The sequence below is a fragment of the Antedon mediterranea genome, chromosome 5 (assembly GCF_964355755.1).
Source record: "Antedon mediterranea chromosome 5, ecAntMedi1.1, whole genome shotgun sequence".
Lineage (NCBI taxonomy): Eukaryota > Metazoa > Echinodermata > Crinoidea > Comatulida > Antedonidae > Antedon > Antedon mediterranea.
In genome coordinates, this window is record NC_092674.1 from 5260916 (window position 1) to 5288613 (window position 27698).

At 31.6% G+C, this 27698-nt stretch overlaps 1 protein-coding gene across 1 annotated transcript in view; it reads left to right on the plus strand.

Annotated features, from left to right (window-relative positions):
- LOC140049044 (potassium channel subfamily K member 13-like) overlaps positions 1-23723 on the plus strand; it is a 39007-nt gene extending 15284 nt beyond the window's left edge. The window contains exon 2 of the mRNA XM_072093855.1: positions 17538-23723. Within this exon, the coding sequence (XP_071949956.1) occupies positions 17538-18160 (623 nt within the window). The 3' untranslated portion in view covers positions 18161-23723. The remainder of the gene's footprint in view (positions 1-17537) is intronic.
- The last annotated feature ends 3975 nt before the right edge of the window (positions 23724-27698 follow it).

Here is a 27698-nt window from a genome sequence, read left to right on the forward strand (position 1 = left end):
CAGGTGGGCTATGAATATTTATAATATAATTTTATGATATAGTTTAATCGTTTTATATTCATATGTTTTTTTGTAGAAATAAATTCTGTATTTTATTATTCCAAGTATTTTTGTAGAATTTAAACATCTTTCATCTGTGAACCATTAAATTATTTCTTTTTTATATATTTTTGTGGTAATTACAAATTATTAAGTAGATTAGTTGATTTAAGTGGCCAAGTTTTTTAGGAAAAATATTATATTCGGATTAGAAAGTACCCTCCTTTTTATAAATCTTGGATACACCACTATTTAAATTGTATTCATATTATCATACTCTTTATATAATGTTAAAACTAATCTAGGTTTTAGACATAACAGTGATTTTAATATACATACAGTACAGTAAGACTTGGGGAACTGAGATTATACACTACTACACTAATTGTTATGCTTTCCACAAGGATGCCATGCAAGAATGTAAGCCGCATTGCAAATGAATTGACCAATCAAAAGCGATTGATTATTCTTACTGTCGTTTGTGATTGGTCAACTCTACTTGCGTTGCGGCTTACATCCTTGCATTGCATCCTAGTGGGAACCAAGCTTTAGGTACCAGTAATGTTCTTCAAAGTTTAGGTGCTTAAATTTCAGCCGCAAAACATTCTAATTTCTGTTTTATTCGCACTGTAAATATGAATGCATATAATATCTAGACAAATATGCCCACAGGGTGCTTTATCTAAGTAGGTCAATTCATCCCGTGAAAGTAGTTAATACATGATGTTATGCAAATTAACTGCGTTCTTTATGTTGCGTTTACTCGTAAACGCAACATAGCAAATGTCAACTGACGCTTTTAATTATTCATAATAATGATATTTGAGATGTAACGTGGTAATGTAGCATAAATGCGTGTGCTTTGTTGTTGTGCAATATTGAAAATTCATTATTATTATTCAAATTCACATACAATACAATATTCGATAAAAATCCTTTAGTTTGGTTCCCACTTATACCAATGCATGAACATATAACAATAATTTGACCAATGACGATGAATGTTTCAATTGAATCATCGCTTCTCATTGGTCAAATTGTTTTTGTTTTATTAATATCTGTTCTTGTTGGAACCACGCTTGAGGATTAAATGCATGTTTCTTAATGAAAAAAATCCTCGTACTATAACCCAGTAGTTTAGTTGTTAAGATTGACTTCCATTGTAAGATGAAATGAAACTGGATTTGATTTTGTGTAAACATTAACTTAAAAACTCTTTTGGGAGGAATGTGGTTTTCTTTATCTTCTCCTGACAGACTTGATCTCAGTACTTAACAGCCATCAGCAACCAACATAATATTTGATTTGATAAATTCAGGCTTCTCCTTTCTATGGATGCAGAATTTCATTTAATAAATCTAGTTTAAAGCAATATCTACACTATGAAACTTTATGTGACAACAAAATTTGATGTGCCCAGATACAGACATGATGATGTCATATCACTACCATATTTGGGCACATCACATTTTTTGTCACATAAAGTTTGATAGTGTAGACAGAGCTTAAGATTAGTTGCTTTATACGTGGATAAATCAACCATGTTCCAATTTCTAAAAGGCTGTTTATAAGCCTGCAGATAGAAATCACCTTTTAAACATTTTATTTTTTATTTAACCAAGGTGTAAAGTCTGAAATATCAAATTACATATGTAATTCTTCTTAATCAGATGATGCTGATGTTAAAGACCCCTTCCCTGCAATTTTTGACGTTTTTTGGAAAATAATACATATATATCACTTTAAAAACATTAAACCATGTCATTCCTTGTCTTAAATGTACGTTTTATGGTAAATTATGATAAAAAGTGAGAAACAATGCACTACCTAAGTAGCTCGCGGCGATCGACCTCTCGTGGACGGTCTCAGGCCTAGCCTAGCTAGGCTTAGTTTTGTAGGCCTAGCTGGTAAACATCGGTAACGTACGAACATCGTACGCTAGCTATATACCTAGTCTGACGTTGTATAGTTGCTGCATTAATTGTCTTTCTATTTTTGCCAGACTCCGTTGATACAAATTGGGGAAAACCCAGTATTTTCGCTGAAAAGTTAGGAGTCTTCCATTTGTTTTGGCTTCACGATCGATCGAAAAGTGGGCGAATTACAGGTGAAAAACAACAATATCAATCCGCGCGCAATGCATTTTGGGATTTATAGCGGGCCGCTATAATTATTAAAATCGATTTATTTTTCACATTTTTAACCGTTTAAAGACGAAAAAAGTTATCGCAATAGGACCATATAGTATTATTTTTACATTAAATATAGTTTGTGATCTTAAATTAGATCTAAAAAACGTAGGGAATGGGGCTTTAAGTCACGTGACTATAATTAAAAGCTGTGATTGGTTGTATTTTTTCCAGATTTGACAAGAAGCAATCATGCATATCTAATCACGATTTTTGTAATCATCCCCATGTGTCTACTTCCGATGAAATAAAATTCCGTAATGTTAAAAAAGAACATTTTTAGATAGTAGATTTGAAAGCAAAATAAAAAATAATGTTACTGTATGTGTGTCAGTGAGTTGAGTGTGATGACATTATCTATGTACAATAAATCATAGAAACATTACTTTACAACATTCCAAATATTTTCTATCTTTAATCATAAATATCACAAGTGCACCAAAATTGAAAAATATATTTGCCTATGGAAATTCATTTGTAGTGTATTATAATATCAGAACGTTTGTTATTGATAAGACGTACACTACAGTATTACAACACAGCTGAGTGTAATCTTACAATTTGATTGGTTAATTATGTATTATGTGCCGTTCAGTATAATTATACTGAATGGAAAAGTGATATTTAATGGCGATAATGAATGTTACTATTGAACATGCATAGCACAATAGCTGAACGTGCAATAGGACCATTAAATATAACGCTTTTCCATTTAAAAGAACTAATATTGAACGATTCGTGATACCAAATCCACCAATTAAATGGCAGGGATACACTCAGGTACTATTAAATTTGCAACTGTACATTAAGCTCTGTCTATACTATCAAACTTTATTTGACAAAAAAAGGTTTGCCCATATATGGACATGATGATGTCATATCACTACCATATTTGGGAATATCAATACCATATTCAGGCACATCACACTTTTTTGATAGTGTAGACAGTGCTTTAGTTGCATATTTTAGAATTATATTGTCACCGAGTGTAAGTTTTCATATCTTAGCATTCCAATGCCGACATGCTTTCGTTCTTAACACATCGCTGAAGTTTACGTAACGTGAGTGACATATTATTGTCAATGCTTTAATCCGTGATCCTATTAAGATGGAATATATTAAAGTTTAAACGATGCCTGTGAGGCTTATAAAGTACATTCTGTATGTCAGTCTGTGGCATTTACATATTATATGGTAATCGTGGGACACCCTTTTCTCTATATATCACTCCAAATCAATGCGAATATGTAAGCGACTTTTAACTTATCAGCTGCAAGGGTTTTTATTAGTTGTCTTAATTTTGATCTCTATGGAATAATTATTAAGTTGTATAATACCGATGTAGCATGGTGTTATTGTTCTAGGGCAATGTTGACAAAATGAAACAAATTTATACATATGTCTCGAAACAATTTATGGACTTGATAGAAATAGATGACAAGTTTTTTCATTTCACAATTGTTAGATGAGGAAAACTTGTTTCTATGCATTTAATTGTTCAGTGTGTATGTGTTTACCAAAGTTACGAAGCAACAGAGCGTAACAAACATCTGCCGATCCTTATAATCAATAATAAGCATATGATGGTATCCTTGAAAAAAGTTCACTTCACATGAATACACAGGTTGTTTTCCACTCAACAGAAATCCGTAGGCCTATATTTTCAGTTCAAATGGTAAATGTATTAAGGCAAGTTTGTTAAGTTGAAAAAATACTGAAAAATAATGTTCTGCGGAAAGGTCAAAGGCCAAATCGTAAAGTCGCTATTGTGTTTTGACAATATGGTATATGCCTCTTCTGGTTTCACTGGTAATCTTGATAAAGTTCATTTGTCCGTCCACCGATACGATGATTTACTTTACGTGCATTAATCTTCGTTTCGAATGTTTAATGTTTGTTTGAGTAGGTGCTTAACTTCACTTTCTTTGAAGGTCAACAAAACGAAGGCGTTTAAAAAAAGCACATTAAAACAATAAGAAACAGCGACCTAGATTTGAACAACAATAACGTGGAAAAAGATAGTCTCACTGATGTCACCCTCACAGCCAACACACTGTAAACATGTTAATTGAAGGGTCAACTGACTTTTTAAGGGGCAACTGACTCTTTGAGTTATAGTAATTGTTTTGCTTTATTTGCCCCTGACCATTGTGCTTTGTTTCTGTTCTGTTCTGTATCTGTTTATTGGTCGAATAAATAAATGAAATTAAATGAAATGATAATAAATCAAACCATATCTAAATTGTATTTATGTACTTAATGGCTGATGTTGAGAAAAGTTACGTTGTGGCATAATAAAATTCAAGGATAAAATGATATTGTAGGAAATCAGAAAAAATAAAATACTGATACATCACCTGTCATTTCATTTATGAAAATATACTTGCATTAATATTTTTTACCTTGGAATATTTAAGAAATACTGTATATATTTTGAAGGCTACTAATTTCTTTATGCGTTTCATGTACAATTGATATAATATCTCAAATTATCTTTCTGAAATCCAAATGAGACTAAAAAAAAAAACAGACATGTATAGATTATGTATATTTATATATAGTAAACCAAATACCGACACATGAATTCAGTAAAACTAATTTGACTTCAATAACTTAAAAGCAAGCGAACACGTTTCATTGTTTTGTACATCGAGATAAATTAATAACAACATTTATCAGATACTGTTTAGACTTCAAATGTTTTACGAAATGATCTTTAAGGTTTAAATACAAGATTTATGAATTGAAGGAGACAGTTATCCTAAGAATCTATAAATGAAAGGTAATGTTTGTAATAGAGAAAGATGTTTAACTGCACAATACAACTTTGCGTGCTCTTTACAATCAGTTTCTCAGTTTCATTCTCTTTAATTTAGAATGCAATACGTCGCATTTGGTTTGCTTTATATGAGTGTACGTCTCCTAGCATTTATTAACATTCGATATATGGTGACTGAAGGACTGTCATAACATGTCATGGCAGGATAATCGGTTACCATCCTGTATCCCGAACTTTGTTCAAAGTTTTTAAATTAATGATTTTTAATGTATACAAACTGTTGATTGATAAGTTGATTAAGTTTTTTATTTTAGGTCGATAAACAAGCTTGTTGAAGAAATGTCATAACACAACATGTGATACATATGTGATATAATTTACCTACGATACCTTTTAATTTTTCATATTGCATCTCAAACAATTCATTTGAAGACATCTTAATTTCCAACTCATAGCCAAATGATCATAGGCATAACTATCTTTTTATTTTTGCCTCATTTAGTATAATATCGTTTCTTTGTAGTTTATATTTTTTTTTTCATTTTGAAACAAGTTGCCTTCCTCCGTTTCAAGTTGCAATATTGTAATTAAAATGTTAAAAGTAATTCCTTATCTGAGAGGCTAACAGTAGGAAAGATGATTTGTTTGTTTTTACTTCTTGCTCATATAAAAATCTCAAAATACATATACAATACAATTTATAAATACAATACTAAATAAAAAAATATGAAAAGACAAGGGTCCAGAGAGAATAAAAATAAGAAGAATAGATAAACGGGAGAACAAAATTATATATGAACGTCTAAAAAATTAAAAAGTCTAAATTAGTAAATGCTGATTTTGAGTTGATCTTTTTGAAGTTTCTTTAATTTACAGTACAACTTGAAAGTAGACTTACTTTACTATTTATTTAAAAAAATCCTTAAAACCTGTCTCAATGACACACCAAACTTTCTTTCTTACCATTTCTGATCTTGAGTCCTATACTACAGTGACTTTTTAAATATTATTATTCGTTCAATTCCTTTTAGGTAGTCTGACTAATACGATATATATTTCTAAGTTTGTCATAAAACGTGAAATGATTTTGTTAGAATGTAATAACTAAAAATGTATCATCTATCCTTTTATGAAACTATTTCATTTATCTATATATAGAAATAATTTGTCCCCTGGCAAAATATAGATATAGAACATTATATATTTAGAGAGTAATATTCCTTTAGTTAATATAAGTGTATAAATATCATCAGAAATTCCTATGTTGTATGTTATATTTCTGTGATACAATTAACATACTACATACAGAAGTTTCTATTATTTCAGTAAAAACATGATATATATAGTAATTAGTTACTTAATACTACAGTAAGTACATTTTAGAATACTTGCCAACAAATTTATTATTTTTATTGTTCTATTTGGATATTTATTTTTTATTACTTTCAATGATAAATGACTTAATTATGGCAGTTGTTAAGTCTAAAGTATACTGTACACTTTATTTTTTTTGTTTTTTTACTATTTCAAGAAAAACATATTTATTGATCAGTTTACTTTAGTGACAACAAGTTTATTTTTTTACTATTTGAAGAATTGTTTGTTTCTCTGGCATTTAATGATAAATGACTTAATTATGGCAGTTGTTAAGTCTAAAGTATACTGTACACTTTATTTTTTTTGTTTTTTTACTATTTCAAGAAAAACATATTTATTGATCAGTTTACTTTAGTGGCAACAAGTTTATTTTTTTACTATTTGAAGAATTGTTTGTTTCTCTGGCATTTAATGATAAATGACTTAATTATGGCAATTGTTAAGTCTAAAGTATACTGTACACTTTATTTTATTGTTTCTACTATTTGAAGAAAAACATATTTATTGATTAGTTTATTTAGTTTTAGTGACAAGTTGTTTATTTTTCTATTTGAAGAATGGTTTGTTTCTGGCACTTAATGATAAATGACTTAATTATTGCAATTGTAGTCTAACTTTAGCATTTAGTCTCTTCTTTTTTAATATCAATGTTTTGACCACATATTTTCATTATTTTATAAGTGTAGTTTTTTGTCATTTTTTTGTTCAAAATGGCATGATGATCTATTAAAATATCGATGGGATAGTAACAGTAACATTTTCTGAATCAGGTGTTAGTATTGGTTGTACGTCACCCCTATTCAGATCTCTATTAAAAGGACACATTTCAAATGAAACCAACGACAGTTGTTCAGAAAAGAGAAACATTGTTAAGTCATGAAAGTCAAGTCAAGTAAATTTATTGTCATTTGTAAACATATAAAAAACATTTACATTAAAATGAATTTGAACGGTTTCGGCTAACAACAAATAAAAAGACTACAAGACATTAAAAAGTGATTGAAATCAATAAAAAAAAAAAATCTTTTTAATAACTAATTCTTTTTGTTATTAATTCTTTAATATGCATATTTTTCACATTAATTCTTTAATATGCATATTGTTTTCATTACTTTTACAATAAATCTGCATTAATCACCCCAAGTATTTTGCCATCAATTATCGTTGATACGAGACGGTGCTACAAATATTCAACGTGACTGTAAATGTAAAGATTCCATCAACTGAATGTTAATTGAATACATATGAAAGATTTCTGTAATAAATGTATATTGATGCAGTAAACGTCTATCCAACTGAAAAATGTTCACCTTTATGCGTCATAATATAAAGCAAGTTTGAAAAAACTTTATGTACAAAGTGTGTAATGTCGTTTTACAAGCATCATGTGAATTTAAACTGACATTTTCTATCATAATATAAAGCAAAGTTCAAAAAACTTTGTGTACAATGCATGTAATACTTTTTCTCAGTACATCACAAACATGATGTGAATTTCTACAACATTTAAGCTCGCACCTTTTAAATCATAATATAACGCAAAGTTTGAAAAAACTTTATGTATAAAAACAATTTTTTTTCAGTACATAGCAAACGTCATGTGAATTTTTTGCATCAGTTACGCTTTTATTTTTTAAATAAAAATCAATCCAATAATAATTACAAAATATTTTCAAGAATTAACCATGACAAAACTAAAATTCCTATTAATGAAATTAACTTTGTTACTAAATGTTTTAAAACATATATTTTCCCCTATTGTTTGTTACACTGGAAAGTGTTCACTGAATAGAGGTGTCGTCTGAATAGAGGTGTCGTCTGAATAGAGGTGTCGTCTGAATAGGGGTGTCGTCTGAATAGGGGTGTCCGAAAGGAGGTGTTCTACTAGATTTTACAATTTATTTTTCGTAGCACAGTTTGAATACAAGAACACCTTCAGATTCAGAATGAGGTGCTGTATATACGTTGTGATAGCTTGTTTGCACAACACCAATCTCTCAATTTGGCAGAATTTAGCTTGTATTTTATACATTGCAGCAACTAAAGTGAAATAATCTTTTCAATTCTATTCAAAAATTACCTTTGAAAACAAACCTTTTTAGTTCTTTGTAATTAAATCCGTTTTTTTTAATTTAATCTCATTTTATGCTTTGAGACAATCTCTATGTAAATATGACATTAATAGTTAATCTATTTGCGCTCATACAAACTCTGTTACTTTCCTACTGTAGTCTGCCGCCTGTATAGAAAACGCGGTGTAATGTACAACATGAAAAATTAGAAATATTCTAAGTGAGACGTTTGTTTACTACAGATTCACTAACAAAGTGAATATGCTTGCCGGAATAAAAGCCCTTTAGATACTTATTTCATATTCGCATATTGTAAAATTAATAATTCAGATTGAAAATCTACAGCTTCAAGCGGCATTTGATATGTTGTTTTGATTCTCAGTTTTCAATTTGATGTCACAGGTTCAAGTCGAATCACTTTATTGATTCGACGACTCTTAGTTTACTCGGAATTTATTATAGTGTACTGAGCATGCCTACTAAACGTGTGATTTCAATCGGTTTGAAAGATTATGTAAGGAAGAAAAATCCATTAACAGATTGTGAAACAAAGCTTAATTCAGAAATGGAATCGGGAATATAATTATTCAAACTACAATTGAAAATTACATCCATAATATATATATGGTATGATACGTTAAAATTCTATTCATAATCTAACAGTGATTTTGTTGTAGTTGAAGACCCCTCTCCTTTTTCATGATTTAGAGGGCTAGTGTATCCCTCGGTACCAGACAAATTATTGCGTTTTCATCCTTGTTCTTTCTGTATATGGTTTAAAAATAAGTTAAATTCAATTTGAAATAGCAGGTTAAAATCTCACACAATCATTTTCTTACGCGACAACAATATTGGAACTTGGATAAAAGCTATGTTGTTTATGTTACTAAAATAGCACTGTTGATATACGTTTTCTGTGTTTTGTATATGTAACCTTTACTATTACATGACGTGCAAAACACAAAAGACTCAAATACAGGTACAAAATATAGTGTGAGAAATTGCTTTATTGATGTTGCTCACTTAAGGCTCTGACTGCGAATGCTCATCCAAACCATTTGCATTAAGTTTAATTATTATCAGAACAAAGAAAATACACTTAATTACTAAAACAGGAATTAAAGCTAATTGATTAATGGCCGAAACAGATATCAATGACCAAAAGATTATATAATGGTTAACACGTTCACTGCCACGGCGTATTTATACGTCAAAAATTGCGTGTCGCTACTTGCCAAGACGTAATACTACGTCAAAATCGTAGCACTTTTGTATTGTATGTAGAATCGCTGGCAGTGGTGATTGGAACAGGAATTATCGCATGGCAGTTTATGAATGATGTACATAAACGATAATCTAAAAATAAATGTCATATGTTTGTTTGTGTTTATTCCCTCATGCATTGAATATGGTTGATACGATGGCGCCCTCACACTCAATATAATCATCTCAAACATGTCATAAATTGCGCTAATAGTAAATAAAAATAATAAAGGATGAAATGATTCAGTGTGGTTTACTGTTTTTATCTCTCGATGATAGGGTGGGTCAGAGGATGGGGGTCAGATATTGACCCCATCATGATAGTCTGTGACCAGATGTTACACTTTCAAACTGTAATTTAATATGTAAACGGGACTTGGCACTGGGACAGAAATTACGGAAAATGCCTTGGCAGTCAATGTGTTAAAGCTATAAACAAATAGTGGACCACAGGCATTTCCAGATTACCCTATGGGGAGTAAATGTGGTGTCTATTCATATTTTAGTCAAATACAAATCAACAAAATACTTAATAGCATTCCAAAATGCTGTAAATCAATTAAAAGTAAAATAATTAAAAAGCTAAAAGTAATGTATGCCACATATACATACCGTTTCTTTATAATACAGAAATTTCAGATGTTGTTTTAGTGCCCATTTAATTTTGCTAGAAATTGTAGACAGAAGTTTTTACGAGGTAAACCTCAGTAAACCGTTAACATTATTAAATTTGCTCTCCTGGGAAATTACGAGGGAAAAAAATCCAATAAGCCTTAAAATAACCTTGATCGTATAAATAAAATAAAATGATACACTGAATTTTAGAAATTGTATATTTATCTGTGAAAAAACCTGATTTTTATATTACAAACTGCATAAATTGTACATTTGTGAAGTAATAAAAACACTGTAGTTCGTAAAGAAAAATGACTTCACGTTCTGATTTTTAGATATTTGATAAATTTCGTAGGTAGTTCAATACATCTGAACAATGATAAGCTTCCTATATTATGCCAAGCTATGTTGCAGTATAAATACATACATACAAACAAATTATCATCATATTGGTGCAGTAATTGCTAATTCCTTTAGGTTTGAATTTGAATCTAACCCTAGCCATCAACACAAGCTTGGCATGAATGTTAAGACTCAGACAGCGTCTACGACGAGTTGTCTTATCGGGAGAAAATTTAACATGTTTAATGGTTAGTGATTATGTTATGGGTTCGAGTTCCAAACAAGAATTAGTTGATTTTTTTGACAATTAAGTATTCTCAAATTTACTTTGGATTATGTCAAAATGATTCTACTGCAGTAACTTTATTTCGTTCCTGTAGTAACGTTATGTCTTAATTGTAGAAGTAAGACTCCCTGCAAACAGTGTTTATGATTGCTCCAGAAAATTGCACTTCAAATTTAGACAAAATGTAGTTACTGCAGTAACTGCAGTACTGTAGAATAGTTTTGAAATGGTAAAAATTATGTCAATTTCATGGTCAATTTATACACAGGCCTATTTGACCAATATTAATAAAAATATTTCTTACATAAGGAACTACATAGTATTATTAATATTATTCAATGATCAATATTATATTATTGTTTAAATATTTGCAAGGTGAGGATATTAAATTTTATGTTTGCACAAACGCTACCCAGGAATAATTTAATAATACAATTCTAATATTTAATATTGTTATAAAACATATTATTACAATATTACAATATTTGTAGATTGAATATACTTGAATTAAACAATTTTTATGATGAATTTATATCTTTAGAGAAAATTCTCTGATTCTTTTTATTACACCAAATTGAAATATAGTATACGAATAAAAAAAATGATATTTAATTTTTTTAATTCATTAAAATGTTATTATCACTAAGCCAATATCACTGCAATTAAAGTAAACAATTCTAGGAATTGAAATGATACATATATTTAATTTAATGAAAATTGAATCTAAAAATATTAAAACTATATTTGAAATATCATATGTGTATGATATATTTATTTATTTATTTGTTCTTTCTTTAAACTGAAATACACTTTCAATACAAATGTACTGATTTCCAAAGTGGTTCAGTAAACATATTTACAACAAAAATAAAATATAAAAGAAAAACAAAAAGAAAGAAAACAGATATAAAACTATTTACAATTGTGAAGGCAAAAAGGTTAATACATATATGTTTTCTATAGTGAAGATTTAAAAGTTGCCAAAGACATATTATGGAGTTCTGATTTTATGTTATTTAGTAGAGAATTCCATATAGTGAGACAATACCTCTCCCAACTCACACAAGTATTGATAGAAAATGAGTATACAGTACAATGTATAATAATAGTGAAAAAATAATTGAGAACAATTTTGTTGAACAGGCCATGTTAATGAATGGTTAATAGTTATTTACTTGTTTATTTTGTCTATTTATAAGCAATAATCATTTTTTTTTTGCAAAAGAGAATAACTTTATTTTATTTCAGCTATTAGAGTCTAATAGATGCTACTAATTTGTCTGTCTGTTTTACTTTATCGTTTTGATTTAGCTTTTGCTTTTTTGATTATTTTGTATCACCATTGAGATTCAGACACTGATACCCACAGCATTTCCATTTTTTTCAGTGCTTATTTTATTTGTATCTCCATTGAGATCTAGCCACTGGTACCCACAGCATTGTCATTTTTTCAGTGCTTATTTTATTTGTATCTCCATTGAGATCTAGCCACTGATACCCACAGCATTGTCATTTTTTCAGTGCTTATTTTATTTGTATCTCCATTGAGATCTAGCCACTGATACACACAGCATTGTCATTTTTTCAGTGCTTATTTTATTTTGTATCTCCATTGAGATCCAGTTACTGATACCCACAGCATTGTCATTTTTTCAGTGCTTATTTTATTTTGTATCTCCATTGAGATCCAGCCACTGATACCCACAGCATTGTCATTTTTTCAGTGCTTATTTTATTTGTATCTCCATTGAGATCTAGCCACTGATACACACAGCATTGTCATTTTTTCAGTGCTTATTTTATTTTGTATCTCCATTGAGATCTAGCCACTGATACACACAGCATTGTCATTTTTTCAGTGCTTATTTTATTTTGTATCTCCATTGAGATCCAGCCACTGATACCCACAGCATTGTCATTTTTTTCAATGTTTATTTTATTTGTATCTCCATTGAGATCCAGCCACTGATACACACAGCATTGTCATTTTTTCAGTGCTTATTTTATTTGTATCTCCATTGAGATCCAGCCACTGATACCCACAGCATTGTCATTTTTTCAGTGCTTTTTTTATTTTGTATCTCCATTGAGATCCAGCCACTGATACCCACAGCATTGTCATTTTTTCAGTGCTTTTTTTATTTTGTATCTCCATTGAGATCCAGCCACTGATACACACAGCATTGTCATTTTTTCAGTGCTTATTTTATTTTGTATCTCCATTGAGATCCAGCCACTGATACACACAGCATTGTCATTTTTTCAGTGCTTATTTTATTTGTATCTCCATTGAGATCCAGCCACTGATACTCACAGCATTGTCATTTTTTCAGTGCTTATTTTATTTTGTATCTCCATTGAGATTCAGCCACTGATACCCACACCAGTGTCATTTTTCCAGTGCTTATTTATTTTGTATCTCCATTGAGATCCACTGATACAAACAGCATTGTCATTTTTTCAGTAATTTGCTTTTGGATTTGATTATTAAAAACATTGAAGTGGTTTATTGGTAGGAATGTCTCCATCTCAAGCACAAGAATCTCCCAGACTTCATCGAATGTTGCCACTTATTATTTCTTAATTAATTATAGTAAAGTTGTTGTAGTTTAATAGTAGAATGTTTACGTATTAATAAGGTTTAGTCTCAGTTAGAATGGATTCCACTTTAGAAGGCCTCTTACTTAATCAGCTTTAAGTTGACGCCATTAGATGAGATTTTCTTTATTACTTTTTCTAGAAACTGTAAAGAAGTTCCATGTTGTTTAATAACGTTTCAAAGTTCTTTAAATTAAGAGAAATATCTTGTTTCGTTGCTTACAGTAAAGTTGATTAGGTTTGTTTTATGCAATTCCAACGCATTTAATGATTTTGCAGTAATTAAACTTTTTCATTACAATTGTTAAATGAAAATATGGCAGTGAAGTGTCTGTGTTACAATTTAAATGAAGAAAAAGTTCAGTATTAAATGAATGTTCTCCTGATGTAATGTTTAACTTACATTCTAGGCCCATCCCCCTCTGCATACTCAATCGACACCCCCTCCCCCTTCCCCTTGCTGCAATGTCTATACAACAGTACAACCTTCACTCTATGAATTACAGTAGAATTTTACTTGTATTAATCTATCAATTAGCATATATCATATATTTTTGTCACACATGTCCACCAGTGTATAACTATGTGTTATTTCCCCCAATAGCCCTCCCCCCCCTCCCCCATCCCAAAGTCAATCCCCCCCCCCCCCATTTTCTGTAATGTCTACTAATGTCTTTATCAGTAGTGTATCATATATATTTATGTCACATATGTAAGCATATGTTCCACCCCATACTCGGTTCTTCACACATTATCCCGCACCCCCCCCCCCCCCAACTCTATACCACTTTAGTAACCACAAAACAATTTCTATGATTTATATAGAATTGTACCTGAACTACTCTATCATTAGAGTACCATATTCACTGTTGTCACATGTCCATCTCCCCCTCCCCTTCTTGCCCTGCTACATTGTGTAATAACCTACATTCTATGATTAACAGTAGCCGTTTAACTCGACAGTTTAATCATCAACTCTGAGTATTTTTGTCCGTGTCCATCAATCAAGTAGTTTTCACCTTTAGTGTACAACAATATACAAATCAAATGCGACCAAGACATTCAGTAAAACTTTGTACTGCAGGTTTAACAGTGGAAAAATAGTGTAAATGATGATGATATTTGGATGATGATATTGAATAAAGAAACATTTTTTATAGAACTCAGTTTTTATATTTTTGAATTGAATTGAATTGATTTATTGTACTGTACAAAAAAAGCAGCGGGGAAAATAGCAAAAGAAAAAAAATTGCAAGTCAGTGGCCATATTTACCAATCACACTTAAGTGACATTATTTCCCTTAAATATTAAGTATTTCACTTTAACTCAATGAATATTCAAGTATTTTCCTTCAATTGTATTCACTTAGATAGAAGATTTTTTTTTATTTTAAGAGTGTTTCTCTTAGCCTAAGTGTGAATGGTGAATACGGCCACTGGCGGCCCCTGTTTACAACACTGTAGTGACATTGGTGCAAAACCCAAGTTTATCTCATAGTTGTTTTTCGCATAGTGTAAATGGAAATGGCTTCAGTGTTCAACTCTGTTTCTCTCAGCGATAGGTAGTATGAATGGCGTATACAATAAAGTATAAATAATACAGCAGCATGTGATATTCACATTACATTTAAATATTCACAAAAACACTGTTTTTCCAAAAAACAACTCTCTTTCTGTTGAATTGTTTATATTATCAAAAAAATATGAAGTATTAATATTATACACAGTTAAATTATTAATATTAATAATTACAAATGGATTTCATAATCTTGTCATTGAGTCTCTCAAAATTATTTACATTAACAGAAACTAATTTTAATTTGAGTTAATTCCACTTTGTTCCTCCGCAAGACTTCACGTTATTTTCACAATCTCTTAATTCATATTTCACTGTTCGCTTGTTGTGCAATAACAAATGTGGTGTGCAATTTCTAAATGTCAAGAAATGATGGGATTGCGTTCATTAGATCATCTCGTTTTGAACAATGAATTGTGGAAGCTTTCAACTATGAGTCATTTTACATCGTTAATTCATGTTTTTTTTGCTAAGATAATTCTTAGTTTAACTGATGGATGAGCCTATTGTTTAACTTCATATATGACATTATCTCCTCAGTATCATCGGCAAATTCTGTATTACAGTGTCACATATTTATTACATGTGCCACCTGTATTATGTTAGATTTAGAATTTGGCCTATGATACTGGAATCACATGTGATACATATGTGATGCTGTATTATTTGCATAATGATACTGGATAATTAGATATAAGAATTTGCTAGAATAAGAAACATTCACATACTATCATCTTTTTATTCTGGTGACAATGAAATTGTGTATTAATCCTTTTGATCCAGGTGATGCCGAGTGTGAATATTTTTAGTATAATTTCTTTTGGAAACCTCATCCAACCAAACCCAACCATATTTCTCTTATTGGCCACCCAAATTCAGCTCACCTAACCCCTATCCAACCTATATCTAATGATACAAACTTTATCCAGATATCACTACACAATGTTGACCCCTCCCTTTCAATCCCCTCCCTTTCACCCCATCCCTTTTAACCCCATCCCTTTTAACCCCTTTCTTTCAACCCACTCCCTTTAACCCCCTCCATTTTGTTCCCTTTTACTTTCAGCTCCCTCTCTTTGAACCCCTTCCCTTTTACCCCTTCCTTTTGACCCCCTCCCTTTCAATCCCCTCCCTTTAACCCCATCCCTTTTAACCCCTCCCTTTCAACCCACTCTCTTTAACCCTCCTATTTTAATCCCCCTTTGAAACTCCTATCTTTCAACAACCCCACCAACCAACAGTTCAGTCCATCTTGTTCAATAGCAGAAATTACCATGTTTTGAATGGGATATTCTCTTTCTCAATTTTGTCTTGAAATGAAAGAGATCACAAAATTATGATTACAGCATGTATTACATCCTGCTGTCTACACACAGATCTAATTTGGCATGGATTTGTACGAATTAATCTCTAGTATGATCAAGTGAGACACTCCATGCTAATATTCTATATAAACAAAACCTTATCATGTCAACCGCATTATACTCGCTTACACAGAGACTTTTTTTGGACAGTAATCAAAGCGTACAAGTAATTACCAGTTGAGACTGCAGCATTATTAAATTTACCATGTCGTATCCAGGATAGCTTGCTATTCAGTCTGGTTTACGCTTCATATACCTTTGTCTGGAGAACGAAAAGATAATAAATGTATAACTTTAGTTATTATATCAGTTGTGTGGCTTGAATTTCTGTTAATTGGATTAACCTTTAATTTTTTTTATATTAATTCAGAAGTAAATTTGAGCTGTGTATAATATATTATGTATGGTATTGTATATACACAGGTTTAACATTTTGTTTGTTTGTTTCACAGGAAAGTCTCCTTTTCCTTATTAAGGGACATTTTGTTTGGCCTTGAAGGTGTCCCCTTAATAGAGGTTCTATTGTATGTTCTATTGCTGTTAACCGAAACCGGTTCAAATTCATTTCAATGTAAATGTTTTTTATATCACAATAAATTGACATGACTTGACTAAATTGCACAAAGTGAGTGAGTGGCCGAGCGGTTAAGACAGTGGAACCGTAATTACGTAGCCATAACATCGGCAAGGGTTCGAGGCTCACTCACTCCATGGTTCTGGTGTTAGAACGAGTCTTCTCGGATAAGGACTATAAACCGTAGGTCCAGTGTACACAACTAGCTCGTGTGCACTTTAAAGAACCTAGTACATCTTTCGAGATGAGTAGGGGGTTACCCCGGTGTATTAGTACATCACAGCCACTGATCACCAACTGGGCCTTCTGGGAGATCAGTCTGTGACTGAAGAGGTCACCCAGTATAAAAATGAACTAACAAGCAAATTTGAATGTTTATTTGACAAATCGAAAATATGTTACGACGACACAAAACGATAATATGGATTTCTAACAACTTTGTAAATATTTTTGTTTCTTTTAGGATTTGGGATGACGACACCGTCTACCGTTTTTGGTAAAGTTGCTTTAATTATTTACGGCGTTCCAGGCTGTGCTGCCATGATTCTGTTCTTCAATCTTTTTCTCGAACGACTCATAACATTTATGGCGTTTTTAATGAAGGATTGTCATCGTCGGAAAGTCGAGAAGCGGCGCAAGACCAGAGGTATTCCTGTCGGAGATGGTCACCCGGATGATTATGAACAGGTTGATAATTGGAAGCCGTCTGTGTTTTGGGTGATGTTGTATCTTTTGATTGCAGCATCAATAATTGCTGGTTGCGCGTCCGCTATGTTTTCACATGGTGAGAAATGGTCGTATTTCGATAGCATCTATTTCTGCTTTGTTACGTTCAGTACCATAGGACTAGGTGATCAGGTTACGATCCAGGGTACGGGATACGAGAACCCGGTCTTGTATTCGCTTGGAAGTTTCTTTTTTATGATCGCCGGAGCATGCTGCGTTTATTCAATGTATATGGTTGGTTCAATCGTTATCAAGATGTGTTTAACATGGATTTTACTAAAACTTAATTGTATTCAAAAGGTGCAGAGCATACCACAGACAATGTCACCCCCTGTGAACTCAGCTGGTACAAGAGTATAGTGACTTGTGTATGTCACGTTTTTTTTTATTGTGGCAGCATATATATTACTTTCATTCGGTGGTTATTCTTTCGACACAATGTATTGTTTATGCATTAGGAATTTTAGTAGAAGTTTGAATGCATCAAGGAGCCCCAAAGCTGTCGGAACAATAACTACAATTTAAACTAATTCTTCTGTTTTGCAATCCATATGTCTTTATCCAGTTAAATTTTTAATTGTTTATGCATATTGCATTGTGGGATAGTAGTCGATAACTGCAGAACCATTAAGCATTTACCTGAGTATTTTTACACCATAAATTACAACTTTGTGATGTCATTAGACTTTTTTATGTTATGTAGCACCATCAACGGCCGTTTTGATTTTTTTCTCGAAACTAGAGTCAGCTCAAGTATAAGTATGACACACCATGTATGCCAAAATGTTTTTTTAATACAAATATTTCTAGAAAATCTATGATATGGAAAAGCTGCATAATATTATACCTATTCATTCAAATATAACCAACTATCAATGAATGGTAACATTAACATTAATGCACTTCCCACGCTACACATCATGTTAATAGCAGTACATATTGCTTGTGAGAAACGAACGTTGACAGAGCGTAGATTGCGAAACAGGGAAATGACCAACAGCTTAAAGTTAAAATTTCTTCTTCCATTGCATTTTAATTCTGCAAAAACGTTTGGTGAATTTTGGTATTATGGATTTTTTAGATTTAAATTATTAATATCAAATTCCTGAATGCAAGATTAAATTATAGGAGTCTTTAATTTCAGTGAACTTTATTCATATTTTAAAATCCATAAAGGGATAATATGTCTCTTTAATAATATGTATATATAATTCACCTCAGTGGCAGATTCAGAGACTTTGATTTGTAACAATGTTATTACAGAATCCCTATTAACGGTGGGGACCCAACAAAGTGTATCCTTATTTAAAGCTGTCTACACTATCAAACTAGTGACAAAAAAAGTGTGATATGCCCAAATTTGGTAGTGATATTACCAAATATGGTAGTGATATTACCAAATATAGTAGTGATATTACAAAATATGGTAGTGATATTACCAAAAATGGTAATGATATTACCAAATATGGTAGTGATATGACATCTTCATGTCCATATGTGAGCACATCACACTTTGTCGTTTGATAATGTAGACAAAGCTTAATAATACTAATAATAATATGTCACTGAATAGGGGTGTCCTAATGAAGCGGTTCCACTGTATTCAATATTAATACTATATTGAAACAGGGTTCTTGTCAGATCACCAAAGAAGCAACGTTGGGTCCGTTTAGAAGCTTGAATGGGAGACCATCTGGAAATATCAGGTACTGTATCTAGAGCTGGGGTCCCATTAGGCATTTGAAATCAGCACTGCTGACCCCTGCATCTAGTACATGCCTCAGACATATTATATTGGCTTATGCCTCTCGTCTGGTTAAGGTGGACACTGGACGAGAAAAGCCCTTGGTCAATGTTGGGACCAGCCAAGGTGCTTTAAAAAGACCTGGCTTAGTTCCATCCATCATTCAGGTGAATGTAAGACTATATGACATTGGCAAAAATACAATTATTATTATTATTTCAAGAAGATTCAAGATTCAAGAAATTTTATTTGTCCATAAAAATGGAAATTCACTTTGCTTGGTAGATTAAAACAACAATAAAAAAACAAACATAAAAATGTTGCAACAATTTAAAACGTGCAGTATATAACAGATAAAATACAAGATAAAAAGTTGAAAATAAAAAAACTGTTAAAAATGTGAAACTATTTAAAAATTGCATTATCGTCTTACATTTATAAATATTTTCAGTTTTAAGTCTTTGGACCTGCCATTGTATCTTTTAGTTTTTAATTAATTAAATTTAATTAAATTCAGTGCTTCTCTTTCATTATTGTGTGAAAGGTACTACTCATTGTATTGTTTTATTGCAACTAGTAAAATATTATTTCTTGGCTTTTTAGATTAAAAATATCTTTTTTTTATAAACTAATTTAATAGGTATATAAATATTAAAAAAGAATGAACTTTTCCCTGATTTTACTGTGTATATGTGTAATATTTATAATTCAATTTCTAAACTTCTTATAATAGAGTTTTGGTTAATAATACTAAGCTGCTTCTAATTAAAATAGTTAAACTTTTAAACTAATTTTAAACTCTATTAAAATTCAGCAGGAATAGTGATTTTAATCATAGAGTATTTGATCTGTGATATTAATAAAGTGTTATGTTTATGTCTTATAATTATATAAGTAAATACAGTAGAGCCAAATTGTCAGCCAGGATTTTTCCACAAAATGGCACTTCTTTCCATCAAAGGGGAAAATATCGTTGTACTGTAGTTATTAAGCATATTTATCATCACTTTTGCTTCTGGTCTATAGCTGGCAAATGGGAACTTCAGAAGAAAGGAGGTTTGTTTGAACTCTCCTGGCTAATGGCTTCTTGGAACTTTATTAAGGAGTCACCTTTGGGACCCAGCAAAGAGTCCTCTTCATATTAGTGTCTCCTGAATAATAGGGGTTGGCCATAGAATTATGACATATACTGTATGGCCTCTCATTATTTTCGCTGGAAAGGGGTGTCTCGGTGTTTTATTGTATACAACTTTGTTTTATCATTTACTTAAGAATTATAAATATTTAAATGTTTTAAGAACTATTTCAGTGGATTCTTCTGTAGACAAACCTTTACATATCTTTTTGTATATAACTACTCTATATTTCAATGTGATACATACTGTATAATTAACAACTGTATTAAGCTTTAAATGTGTGTTAATTCTTTTTTAAAAAACAGTGCCGGTCTCAAGCAATCATTCAATATATATTATAAAATGTTTTTTATTCATTATGCTTGATAAAAAATAATGAAAAAAAAAATAGAAAATAAGAATTTGTTATGCAAGAGCATGCTAGATAGCAATACAGTTTGATTGAGATGGAGACATTGTATTTTTGGTGTTCCTGTTTGATTCAGATTTAGTCCCATGCTGTCTAACATTTATTCTCATGCTGTCTATCATCACCCAGGTGAATATTAGGTACGATGATGGAAGCAGTTACCTGTAACTTTAAATTTTATAGGCTGTGGTAATAATTTTCATATACAGGGACAAAATCACGAGAGCCTCCTGTGGCCAATATTCATCAATCACACTTGCGTAAGATACATTTCGCTTAAACACAACTATTTCACTTAAATAAATACATATTTAAGGATTTCACTTAATATGTGGTTTTCACTTAAATAGGAGCATTTTTTACATTTTTAAGGGTGTGTTCCCTAAAGTGTTCCCCTTAATTTTGATTTGTGAATATGGGTTAAAATTTACTGGAAATACCTGGCCGGGAGCTGACAATTCCTGACACCAGATCATCTTATTCTTAATTCTGTAGTACATACACAGGTTAGGAGCCTTAATCGATACTTGTATGGATGGATTTTATAAAATAAATGAATATCAATACCAAAGCTCTTTCTCATTACAGTAGCTGCTGCTAAAAGACCACACAATCTTTGGTCCTTAAGGCCCATTCACACTAGGACGATAACGATCGAAGATAAATTTATAAGCATGCTTTTTTTTTACATAAAACAAAAGAAATTAGAAATGTTTCGTTCTAGAACTATAGGATAATAATTTTTGCCGTCTTTGATAAAAATAATATTTTTAAATTCCAATCAAATGACGTCATGATAAATAAAAAGAATAAAATAGTTGTATTGTCACGATATTATTGCTCTTAGTAATCGTGACGTCATTTGATTGGACGTGTGAAAATATCATTTTCATCAAAGGAAGCATAGATGATTATTCTATAGTTCTAGAATGAAAAATTGTTATATTTCATTTGTTTTATGGTATGAAAAATTCATATTTGTATATTTATCGTCGATCGTTATTGTCCTAGTGTAAATGGGCCTTAAAGGACACCTTAATTAGCGATCATGTCAACATTATTCTACTGCAGTAACTACGTTTTGTTACTGCTGTAATGCATGATTTCAGTCAAGATTATAAGTCAGCAGTCTCTGATACAATAAACAATGTGATTTATACATCCAAAAAAACCTTTATAAATAATTGCATTTAAACAGATTGAAGAGTACACAAAATGTAGTTCCTGCAGTAACTGCAGTAGAATAATAATCATGATATCTTAGAGTAACCATACTTATGCAGAATCAATCATATTCGTTTATTGTTTAAAATAACAATGAATTTGAGGATGTTCTTATGTTTGAGCTTTAAAATATGTATTGTTTTATAGGAATAGTATTCAGATCTTATGCTCTGTCTACACTATCAAACTTTATGTGACAAAAATATGTAATGTGCCCATATATGGACACGATGATGTCATATCATTACCATATTTGGTCACACCACAATTTTGTTGTCAAACTAGTTTGATGGTGACGTTTTATAGATTCTTAAAGAAGAGATAATTCCAAATGATTAGGTATTGTGGTCTTATATTATGTCTGCTTTAACAAGGAGGGGGCATGGGTCCGAGTTTCTGCAGAGTCGCATTTATATCATAATATGAGATACTGAGGTTCTGTGTTGTATATTATAAAAGCGTTGGTACGAAAATGAATGCGCACTTTACTGTGTTAAACTTGGTTTTCACTAAAGCGTGGTTCCCACTAGCGACGCAATCTACGCAACGTAAGCAAATGCCCTTCTAATAATTGTGTTTGCCCCGCCTGCGTGAAATCAAACCTGCGATGTTTGCAGCACTATTGCGTCGTCGGTTTCCCACTTGCGATTACGAAATACAACGCTTTGCGTCGATACGTCGCTGCGTTGCGTTGTAGTGGGAACCATGCTTTAAACACGCAGTATTAGTTACTTGTCAGTGGTCAAATTGCATTATACTTTTACTAGGCCTAGTGGGAACCAAGCTTTATTGGCACGTGACATGCATAAACATTGTGGGTGTGGCCAAAGTTCAGTATACACTTCTTATAAAAGATTTTGATTAAAATATGATTAGAAACATATCTATTGGAATCTGTTTGATTATGTCTTTTAAAAATTATACTATAAAGTTTGTTTTCAAATATTTTAAAGGGAATAATTAAAAAGTGATCCAAACTGTTTATCCATACTTTTATCAAAATATTACAATATGTATTTTCTATTCTAAGTACGGTAAAAATGTCTTTATAAAGATATATATACTTATAAGTTATTTGCCTTTTATCCGAAACATATTTCTATGTAGAGTTATCCAAAAAGTGGTGGGTATGTGATATTTGACTTATATTTAATATATATTATGACTGTATTACACTATATGAAAAAATTAATTAATCTTTCAAGCACCAAATAGGGTTACGGAATCTCCTCCATTTCCTGGAATGCTTACTGCTTGAAAATCCTTGTATATTTATTACATAACCTTTATTTGACATTCAATCGTGTATTTGATACACTCTTAATTAAGTGTTTTCAATTTTTATTTTATAAATACATTTATGGTCTAATTTTGGATTTATGGTTTTATGTGGGTTAAAGTAATAAAATGCACAAACACAAAATAAATGTGCCTCTTATGTAATGTGCATTTTTGGTCTCGTTTCATTCATTAGCAAACGTTACTACAATACTAATTTTTTGGTTGAAAAGTGTTGCAGAGTTTACCTTTATTTTGAGGACACTTAAAAAAAACTTTACCAAATTGTTGTTAACAAGCTAGTGTAGACTTAATAAGCAAAAGCGTGTTTCTGCGGTTTGCAGACGTTTGCTGACTTGTCTACACTAACTTTTGAACATTTTGTCTTGACAACTCGGAGTTTTCTCGAGTTTGCAAACTAAAGTTTACCAGTGTAGACTGGGCCTTATGGTCTGAGTATGTAACAAATGGTATAGTATGATGCTAGTCGTGTTCAAGTATATTGCACGTGTGTCGGTTATTGTATTTACAGTAACAAACTTTACCAACTCCAAATGTTTGCAAAGTCTGGAGTTTGCCACTGTTTGGGAGAAGTTCTTTACTGTTCTAGTCTCGTTTTCGTCCACTTGCAAAATCACATTACTACAATGGACCAAGATATGCTTCTTCCTCTTTATTAGACCGATTATGGAATTTTCAGTAAAGGTTTGGTCTCCCAACTTAAAGACATCATAAAACTTGAAAAAGTGCAAAATAGAGCCACCAAGTTAGTACCAGAATTACAACAACTATCTTCTGACGAAAGGCTACATAGATTAGGACTCCCTACCATGCAACAAAGAAGAGAACGTGGTGACATGATTGAAACGTGTAAGATAGTAAATAGATTTGATGACCTTGACATTACAACCTTCTTTTCCATCCGTCACAAACCAGGAGGTCACTTCCTCAGAGGCTACTCCCAAACACTATCAAAGTCCAGGCACAACACCAAAACAAGAGACACTTCTTTGACACAAGAATCATAGACAAATGGAACGCACTACCACAACATGTTATAGACAGTATTACTATAAATAGTTTCAAACTATCATAATGACAAACACATTAACACATCCAAGAGAGGATGCAGTCAATACGAGTACTAACTCACTTGCCTCCTGAGGTTAGAATGATTTGATCGGCTGCGTTCACACTATACTTTGTCAGGAAGGGGAATAATAGCTTAACTTCTGACAAACTACTGTTTAACAAAAAAGTTAACATTTATTTTTTAAACAACCAGATGAAATTTTTTGAGAATAATGTAGGTTCTTTACTATTCTAGCCTCATCTTCGTCCACTTGGAGAATCACATGACTAGAATGATTTGATCGGCTGAGTTCACACTATAGTTTCTTCAATTGCCAAAGTCGTTCCTAAAGTTTGCCACTGCAGTCCTTCACATGCGTTGCTTTTTGAGATTTAACTCCTTACTTAGTGTTGTATAAAAAAAAACCGATAATTGAAAGTAAGATAAGAGAATACATAACAACAGTATATATTCTTGTTAATTCAATACGATATACTGTAATAAATAATGATTCATAAATCTTATCCAAAGAAAATGATTGCAAGGGTTACGATATTATATACAATACATTACGAAGCCGCACAAGTAAATTCTGTAGTTTAAACTAAGCTATTAAAACGACAATAAACATTCGCTAAATACCAATATTTATCGAAACTACAAGCACTCGGCTTTAAGGCCCAATTAAAACGACAATAAAATGTAGAGGATAATTTATACGATTTCTTGGGTAGTTGATTCAAGACAGAAGACACAAACGAATGTTCTACTTACGTAAGACATGATTTAATGAATGAATAAATGCTCTAGATTTAATGACCCAAGTAAGAAACAAACAACTATTACTTTGTTCTGCTACAAAAAAAATGGTTAATTATAAAAAAACAAAGTAACATGAAAGCTAATTCAGCTGGAAAATCGCGAACATTTCTAGTAAACACACTTTGTAAATAAATCGTAAAAAATATAAACGTTGATTTTTTTTATTGTTTCTTTTGCTTATCTGGACTCATTAAGTAGATTTTGCGATGCACGTCACAGCAATTTACGACGGTGGCTGTACGGCAAGTGCGTGCGGCGATATCCTTAATCTCGCGATTGTTCTGAAATCATATTTTATTACTGTAATTACTTTTAATGAACTGTACATAGGCCTACAATGTATTTGACTTATATCGAATTGTATTGATGTTTTTACATGGTGTTTTTATTACGAATGTAACGGGGAGCTGAGTCTCACATTTTACAATTATTATGTGAAAATAAAGTATATCTATGTCTACATCCCTATTACGTTGTAGAAATATGATCCTCAATATTAAGTTGTATCACTACCAAGTAGGGATAATGAAAAAAAAAAGATTTATTATAAAAAAACAAAAGAACATTTAAAAGCTAATATAAAGTTGTATCATTACCAACAAATAATTCATTATAAAAAAACAAAGTAACATTAAGTCAATATTAAGTAAGGATAATGAATTATCATTATAGTGAAACATGTACGATAATACGCTATCATCAGTACTTAACATGTACGATGTGCTATCGACGAACACGAAATTAAACTAATCATTTAACCGTGTTATCATTATGTAATGATGTATACAATCTACATGATACTACATGATATTCATCAAGTTTAGTTTTTGCATTTTAATTCGCAGAAATAAAGACGAAATATATAATAAAGAAAAAATCCGTCGTCCCAATAGTGATTTTTGTCCTCGTCACACCTAATGAATATTCATTAAGATAGCGAATACAACCATGGAGTCATTATATTACCCCGTGCATCGCTTGCCTGCGGAAAGTAAAGTAGGCGTTCCCGGTAATTAACTATTGACTAATCAGAATCAACTTTCTTCTATCACTGACGGTACGACACGGCAAAATAAAATTGAAAGAAATTCGCAATATCACATGATGTTTATAGTTTCCGCCAAATAATTCACAGAGAAGAAGTAAAAATCAGATACAAATCGGTTGTTTCTGTACTGAACTATTGACCAATCAGAAACAACTTAATCTATCATTACCCATCACACACACACACACACGGCGAAATAATGAGATTAAATTGTATCTTTAACTATGATCACAATTATAATAATGTTTAGTTTCCGCCAAATAATTCACAGAGAAGACGTAAGAATCAGATAAAAAACCCACCGCCCCTGTACTGAACTATTGACCAATCAGAAACAACACCATTTTCCATTACCGTACCTACACCCATCACACGGCGAAGTGATATGGAAAAGAAAATTGTATGTTTAACCACAAGTGAAATACACCTCGTTTAATGTTCTCATTCTCGTTCAATGACCTAGCCCAGAGTTATAGAAATGAATACCGTAATAAGTGTGATTACAAATAATTACAGTGAAAAACCTCGTTTAAATATTTTTCAATTACTGTGTCAGCTATAAAGATCAATCAGTCTGTTTGGAATATGATGTTTGACAGAAATCGTTAAATAAGCTTAGCAGACGACACGAAGAAACTCAAGGAGTACGCGCAACGCACATAATTTGACCAATCACAATCGACGGATTCATTCAACCGTATTATTGGCCAAATTTTTCTTCAGTCGTAAGTGGCAACTAAACTGTTTTAGGCCTAATACATAGGATCCAAGCTAACGGCTGTGGTGGTCATAATAAGCGTTATTTTGCTTCAGATAGATCGAGATATCTCGCCAAATTAACTAAGCAGGCCGTTCTTTCTTTAACCTGCTTAAGCTTCAATCGTACATTTACCGAGCAACTTGGCATACTGGAGTTTAGCTATTGATTTCTTCTCTGTTCAGATTATTTGTGCAGCTGAAATTGATTCGAAAGCTGTAAAGGTTTTAACGATCTCTTTTTGGACATCGGCGGTGCACGACGTCAATAGGAGTTCCGACAAACTTTCTTGTAATTAAGATGGAACGTTCTATGCAGATTTTCAGACATAAAGATTGTGAGACTGGAACATTCCATGCAAATTTCTGAGTGAAATATTCCATGCAAATTGTCAGAATGGAACGTTCC